The 7,192-nt window shown below is 38.7% G+C and overlaps 1 protein-coding gene across 1 annotated transcript; it reads left to right on the top strand.

Annotated features, from left to right (window-relative positions):
* The first annotated feature begins 1,331 nt into the window (after positions 1 to 1,331).
* On the top strand, positions 1,332 to 3,293 carry LOC122584310. The gene is made up of 3 exons (XM_043756515.1): positions 1,332 to 1,610; positions 2,091 to 2,945; positions 3,033 to 3,293. Exons 1-3 carry the CDS (start codon positions 1,332 to 1,334, stop codon positions 3,291 to 3,293), a joined length of 1,395 nt encoding a protein of 464 aa, XP_043612450.1.
* Positions 3,294 to 7,192: the final 3,899 nt, after the last annotated feature.

Here is a 7,192-nt window from a genome sequence, read left to right as displayed (position 1 = left end):
TATGGGAACTGGTGATAAGCTTAGTGAAGATAAAAGTGGAAAACCCACTGATGTCACTGCTTACAGGGGTATGATAGGCTCTCTACTTTACTTGATTGCTAGTAGACCAAATATTATGTTTGCTACATGTCTATGTGCAAGATATCAGGCTAATCCTAAAGAATCACATCTTAAGGCAGTGAAGAGAATCTTTAGATACCTTAAAGGTAGTCCCAATCTGGGTCTTTGGTATCCCAAAGACTCTGGATTTGATCTAATTGGCTATTCAGATTCTGACTTTGCAGGCTGCAAGATTGATAGAAAAAGTACTTCTGGAGCTTGTCAATTGCTTGGCAATAGACTTGTAAGTTGGTCTAGCAAGAAGCAACATTCAGTTTCCATCTCTATAACGGAAGCTGAGTATGTTGCTGCTGGGAGCTGTTGTTCACAAATTTTGTGGATGCAATTTCAGCTACAAGATTATGATGTCACTGCCTCAAAGACTCCTATCTTTTGTGACAATACAAGTGCCATAGCAATCTCCAACAATCCAGTACTTCATTCTAGGACCAAGCATATCGATATCAGATATCACTTCATCAGAGATCATGTGATGAAAGAAGATGTTGAACTGCACTTCATTCCAACTGAGAATCAACTTGCTGATTTGTTCACCAAGCCATTGGATGAAAACAGGTTCAATTTTCTAATAAGTAAGCTGGGAATGCTAAATATGTAAAAGGCAGTGTGATAAGTAATGATAAATTCAACCCCTTTGAATTTTTTTAAAGTTTTAAGGGCAAGCTGTGTTTGACACAGACTACCTGTTTTTACTTGGTAAAAATCAAGTTAAAATGGGTAAGCTGAGTCTGATCCAGCTTGGGAGCTGTTTTTATTATTAAATATCTCAGTGCGTTTTATTATTTTTCATATCTTATTTAGTTTAACTTATATATCTTTTCCTGATCAATGAGTGAGTAACACGTGTGGAGGCAACGAAATTTTACTGCAAAAGTACCCCCCACTAGTTGTTCTCATCCAATCAAATCATTTCTCTCTCTCCCCTCCAAACGGTTATTTTAAAATATGTATATACACTCTGTTTAACCCATGTACCAAACAAATTGTATTTTTCATACTCTTATTTTTCTCTCATCTCATTTTAACCTAATCTGTGTTATGTTCCATCAAATTTTTTAATCTTTTTCTTTTGTTCTTTAATTATCTAATTATAAATGGCTTCGTCATCATCATCTTAATCTGCTAATAACTCTAACAATAACGATTCCTCATCTGAATCTGGGTTTCTACACCCAGCTTCGGTAAGCGCGGTCAAGCTTTCACCCTATGTTATGGGTTCTGATGTAGTTGTATGCCCGACTGATTTAGATACTGGTAAAATCAAGATTGTCAATCTTGTCTCCGTCAATATTCATCCACCTTCTTGGGCAGAAGGTTATGATGAAATTGTCGCCTTTTTATGGCATCATCCCTTTGGCAAGATATTGATTGAGAAGCCGGATGTGGTGTACCAGGACATGCTCTACGAGTTTTGGGCAAGCTGTGTGGTGGGTCAGACGAAGAAAGGACATGCCGTAATTCGAGGCACCATCCTTAATGGTAAGAAACAGGTATTCATTACTTTAAGAAGACTTAGGTCTGCTTTTGAACTGTCTTACATGCCTGAAGATGATTATGAAAATGTTGTCTCTCATACTAAAGCCAAAAACATTTTACCTATTTGTGGATATTCAGGTCCATTGGTTTCAGTGGTTAAAATGAAATATTTAACTGGCATTTGGAATTATCTTCTAAGTACCTTAGGTAAATCTTTACAAATGAAGGCAGGCAGTTTTGATCAGCCTAATGTTCTTGAATTACAACTTTTTCATTCCTTGGTCACTATGACCAGAGTAGATTAGGCAGGACTTATATTTAAAGACTTAGTTGGCCGAGTCAACAATAAGACTTTTACCATACCTTATGGTAGAATTCTTGGTCTCATCATCGAATCAATCGTTGATGGCGACTTCAGTTTGGCAACTGGCCAGACTGTGGAGTGCAAGGCCATTAATACTAATATTTCTAACAGTCCCAAGGTAACTGCGCAGGGATTAACCCAAGCAATGCAGGTTTACCTTGATTTTTGCAGGAGAAGACAAAGGGAACAAGCATTAGAGGAAGTTGCCTCTCCTTCGACGAGATCTGAGTCCAACACTCAATCTGCCAATCAGGAGAGTCAAGGTACTCAATCTCTTGAACCCTTAAACTCTTCCAAATCTACTCCTTCTTCTTCTTCTTCTGAGGGTGAAGAGTTGGCCACAACATCAGCCACTCTAGCCACACCCTCAACCACCATTTCCAAATCCGCCTCCAAAAGACCCATTGTTGAGGACTTAGTACCTCTCAATGTATACAAAAAGAAAAGATCCAAGAGAAATATATCAGCTTTAGGGGTTGACAAAACAACCATAAGAATTAAAGTCCCCCAAGGTGCATTGGAAGCTGAGGAACGTTCCAAAGTTGACTCTGTCACCCAAGCTGATAAACCGAATTCACCACGCCCATCTGCCCTCTCCCAAAAGAGTGTAGACGAGTCAAAGGGAACAACTACTTCTGTCTTACCCTCCAAACAGGGTGAAGACATTGAAACAAAGACCACCTCCCAAGGTCATACTATGTCTAAGCCTAATTCGCCATCATCAGCCTCCCAAAAGGTTGATGATATCACTAAAGGGACACCAGAGGATCCTGCCCAGATCCAAAAAGAGTCAGAGTCTGTGCACATGTTGACTGAGGATGATCAACCAAAGGATGTTAGCATCGAACGCCTAAGTGACACTGCTCTCCTTCCCCAAGCTGGTCAGACTCCTACTTTCTTACACTCTGAGTCTACACTGGCTGTCAATGCCCCTTCTAGATCACAAGGAGGGGTACAGGCCTCAATTCTCCCTCGTGATACTATGGTGACATAACACACCTCTGTTGAAGGGCAATCATCTACCCTTAATATTACACCTGCAGGGTCTGTGTCTACATCTGTCCTTGGACAGAGGGATCCTGTAGGTTACATGGCTCTCTTTAGGGAGGTCATGTTAGCCCCTTGTGCAACAAAGGGAACCATTGATGGTCCTCACGATGTCAATGAGAATCAGATCACTATCTCCGGAAGTGATTCTTCATTCGATGATGTGCTTGCCCATCCATCCTCAAGGGATGCTCTGATGGAAGATGCCAGTGGAGGTGTTGATCAAAATCAAGATCAACAAATTCCCACTGGCCCTCAATCTGAATTACATGTCAATCCTTCTTAGATTGTTCACCACATCATCATTTCTGAAAGATCTGCTCATGAGACTCATTCTCATGAGAAAATGCACCAAAACTCCCTTAGCCTCCACCCCTTTCTATATGAGCCCAATGACCCTGATTTTAAGGATTGCAGGCTGCTCTTTCCAGAGTCAGTGGCCTTTAGGCCAACTGTAAGTCCTTACCAAGCTGCCACTATCTCATCCTTAGATATGGTAAATCAGCTCACTGAGTTCATATCAACCTCTAAGGTTGAGAACTTAAAGTTGGTTGAAGGCTTGGTCAAGATCCAAAAGGATCAGGAATTGACGGATAAGAAGGTAGAGAAGCTGTGTCAAGATCACAAAGAAACTGAAAAAAGGGTGATAAAGGCACTTGAGAATATGGAGAAGAGCCAGAGTAAGCTAACAGAGTCTCTTGATGGGTTGACTAAAGCAATGATTGAACAAAATGAATTAAACAAGAGTACTCTGGGTCAGATTGAGAAGAATGCAATCAAGTTCACTAGAGATGTATCCATTGAACTAAAAAATTCTAACAAGTCACAAACTGAATTCAAGAAAGAGTTAGTGGATATCTTTAAAGGTGTACAATCTAACATGGTCAACCTTCATAATGATTTTATTGATCTACACAGATCCTAGTCTGCAAACAACTTCAGAATTGACATGTTAAATACAAGACTCAGTGGAATATTTGCTACTCCGGTAAGCTCCTTCCCTCCTAATGATGACAAAAAGGGGGAGAAGAAAAGAAGTGAAAGGAGTGAGGCTGGAATTGAGCAAGAAAGGATTGCAGTAGAGAAAGAGGCTGCTGAGTATCTGAAGAAGTTGGATGCAAGATATGCCAAGGCCAGAAGAGAAAGGGAGGCCAATGATAGAAGAATGGTTGTCTATGGCTCTAATCCAAATGAGGAAGCTGAGGAGAAGATAAAAATGCCAGAGTCTGAGTCTGGTGGTGAAAGATCTGAAGGAAAGAATGAGGAAGCTGTTAGGAAATGTGATAATGTTGAGGGGGAGGAAACCGATATTGTGATGAATGTTGTTGTAGAGATAAGGAAGGAATTTGATGAAGGAGATGCTGAGAAAGGAAAGTCTTTGCAATCTGTCCCTGCACAAGCTGTCCCAGCTTCCAAAGAAGTTGCAGTTGCTGATTCAACTTCTAGTGATGTCACCACCACTTTGAGTCAATTTATGATGAAGAAAAGAGTATCTGGTGAAGGCTCAAGTGGTGTGAAGGTCTTGACTCAAGAAGAAAAAGACTGGGAGTTTGCTGCAGAAAGAGCTCAAGAGATTAAGGTATCCATCAAGGATGTATACAAGATGATTATGGAAGACAGGATGGAAAGATTGAAGCTGACAGCTCTTGAGTCTGATCCTGAACTGGCCAAAGCACTTCAAGAACAATTTAATAAGGAAGATGAGGAAGTATTACCAATTGTGGGATCAAAGAGAAAGGCTGTAGAAAGAGAAGGGAAGAAAAAGGTGGTGGTTCACTCCAAACCATCACAGAATGTCAAGGATGTTAGGGAGAGTTCCAAAGCTCATGCTGGATGGGAAGCTGTGGATATCAAGAAAACAAAGGAAAGATTGAATTACAGAAAGTATCCACAGACCATCCTTCAGGTTGTATTAAAAAGAAGGAATCAATCCACTCCAAGCATCAGATGTACTAGAGAAGGTTATGAAAATACTTGGGAAACCTATGATCTTGACAAGCGGTTTGATCTAGGTTACACTGAGTGGGTTGAGCTATATGACATCATCTATAAACAACCCAGTATTCATAGAGAGACTGTCTTGGAAGTACTTGAGAAGAAGTTGGCTATTATTATGAAAAACAAGATTGATGTCTCAAGTCTTCCAAAACCAAGATACTATGACATGGAAGAAGATGAAACTGAAGAGCCTTTGAAAAGAAGAAGAACAAAACATGTCAAGCTTAATGGTCCTGAAGGGGATCACACAGATTTCATCAGGCAATTAAACCCTTCAGAGCTACTTGAGCAATTGGCACCTGAAGCTCTAGATAAACTTCTTGGTCATCTGAATCTGTCTCTGCCTGCTAGCACTCAAGATGCAAAGTGTGGATTGCACATTACTGAGCTTGAGCATGGGATGTATTTTGCAAAAGCTAGAGGGCAACTTGTATTTCAAAGAACTGCTGAGCTGAAACAAGTACCAACAATGCACCTATTTACCTTGTACAGATTTTGTGTCAATTTTTGTGAACAAGGAAATGGGTACGAGCAGTTTCTCATTGAGGAAGGATTGGATAGAAAAGTTGATGTCACAGTTGCCCCTTCATTTGAAGTTAAACAAGAAACTGTAGATATCTTAGGAAATTAAGTGAAGTGTTTGTAAGATATTCTCCTTTGAAATGCTCATTATATATATTCAATCAGTTTTTCTTGTTACAACTTCTAGTCTAATAAAAAAGAACCCAAAATATTCAAAGGGTCAAATCTGTTAGTAATATTTTACTTTGATTCCTTGTAAGCTGATAGTTAGATAAGGGTGTAGGGTTTTGTCATCATCAAATAGGGGGAGATTGTTGAGTCCCAATGCTATTTGTAAATTTGGTGATGACAAATCTGATATATAAACACTTAGTAATCTTTTGGTTCTTGTAATCTGATCTGGGTCAGACTAAGATGACACAGCTTGCGATCTGTAACTGACTCAGACCATGCTTCATATATTGTAATTGTTTATCTTATGGAAGCAAGTGTTGTTCAAGCTGCATCAAATGGTTATAGCATTCAATCCAAATCAAAGAGGAGGATTGAAGATAGAAGATCAAGTTGTTGGTGGAAGACAACTTGGGATTAGTAGTCAGCTTGTAAACACTTAGACAGATTTGCTCTTGACAAACGAGCAATCTGTGTCTAAACAATCAGTGAAGATTACAGCCTGGATTTATTGATAAGGACGTATGACGTGACTAGGAAGGTTCCTAGAATCTGGGTTGGTGGTTTATGTACATATGCATGTCCATACTCTCATTGGACGATCAAAATGATGTGCTGCAGGTTTTGGGGACCACAAATACGATGAAGGCACGTTCCAATATTCCCTGATCATCCAACAGAAGAACAATACGTGGCTTATTTGGACACCAAGAGAAATTGAAGCTTTCGCCTATAAAAGCTACAATCCTTGAAGGCATATGTAGGCATTCCTTTGAATCATTCTTCACAAAAAGTTCTCTTTGCTCTTATACACAGCCTTGTCTGTGAGAAGTCAGCTTGGGTTGCTTCTCTTGAGAAAGAACTTGTTTGATTGTTGTTTGTCAATTCATAGGGTTGTTTAGATATTGTAGGTTATCTTGTTTCCGCAACAACCCTGTAATTCTTTATATAGATTATTTCTTAATAAAGGATTATATTTGAAAAACGCAATTTGTGCCTAAGAATGTTTATTTTCTGCTTTACTGTTTTATTGATTCTTATAACTCAAATTGTTTAATATACTTATTGGATCAATTAAAACCCTTTTTTAAAAGAAAGTATAGGAAAAACGAAACAGTTATATTCACTCCCCTCCCTCTACAATTACTTGTGTACATTATACCTTAGTATCTTGTTACATCTTTGGGACATAACAACCACAATCAGCCAAACAAAGGATTCCTGTTCCAAACGTCCAAAGACAAATTTTGCTTCTTGCCACGATTATAAATTCACAAGTAGGATGTGGAGACAATCGAAATGAAGATCTCATAACTATATGTAAATATACTATAATAAGTAAATAAAAATCAAACTGTTCCATGTTAATTACATATGATTTAATAATAAATATCAATATGTTCTTTATTATCATTTTGTCAATATAAATGGAGTTTGTCAAACATTCTACTTTATATTGTATGTATTTTAGTAACTTAGTAAAGCATTAATGAA

This window comes from Erigeron canadensis, unplaced genomic scaffold, assembly GCF_010389155.1.
Source record: "Erigeron canadensis isolate Cc75 unplaced genomic scaffold, C_canadensis_v1 Conyza_canadensis_unscaffolded:224, whole genome shotgun sequence".
Classification (NCBI taxonomy): Eukaryota; Viridiplantae; Streptophyta; class Magnoliopsida; order Asterales; family Asteraceae; genus Erigeron; species Erigeron canadensis.
This window is presented reverse-complemented; position numbering and strand designations above follow the sequence as displayed.

What these genes read in the sequence shown, in the direction of transcription:
- LOC122584310 (XM_043756515.1), top strand. Translation starts at nt 1,332, where the DNA reads ATGGGTTCTGATGTAGTTGTATGCCCGACTGATTTAGATACTGGTAAA. An exon ending in TCCTTAATGGTAAGAAACAG is followed by an intron (nt 1,611 to 2,090) that starts GTATTCATTACT and finishes GTAACTGCGCAG; the next exon opens with GGATTAACCCAAGCAATGCA. An exon ending in TTCTCCCTCGTGATACTATG is followed by an intron (nt 2,946 to 3,032) that starts GTGACATAACAC and finishes GTCCTTGGACAG; the next exon opens with AGGGATCCTGTAGGTTACAT.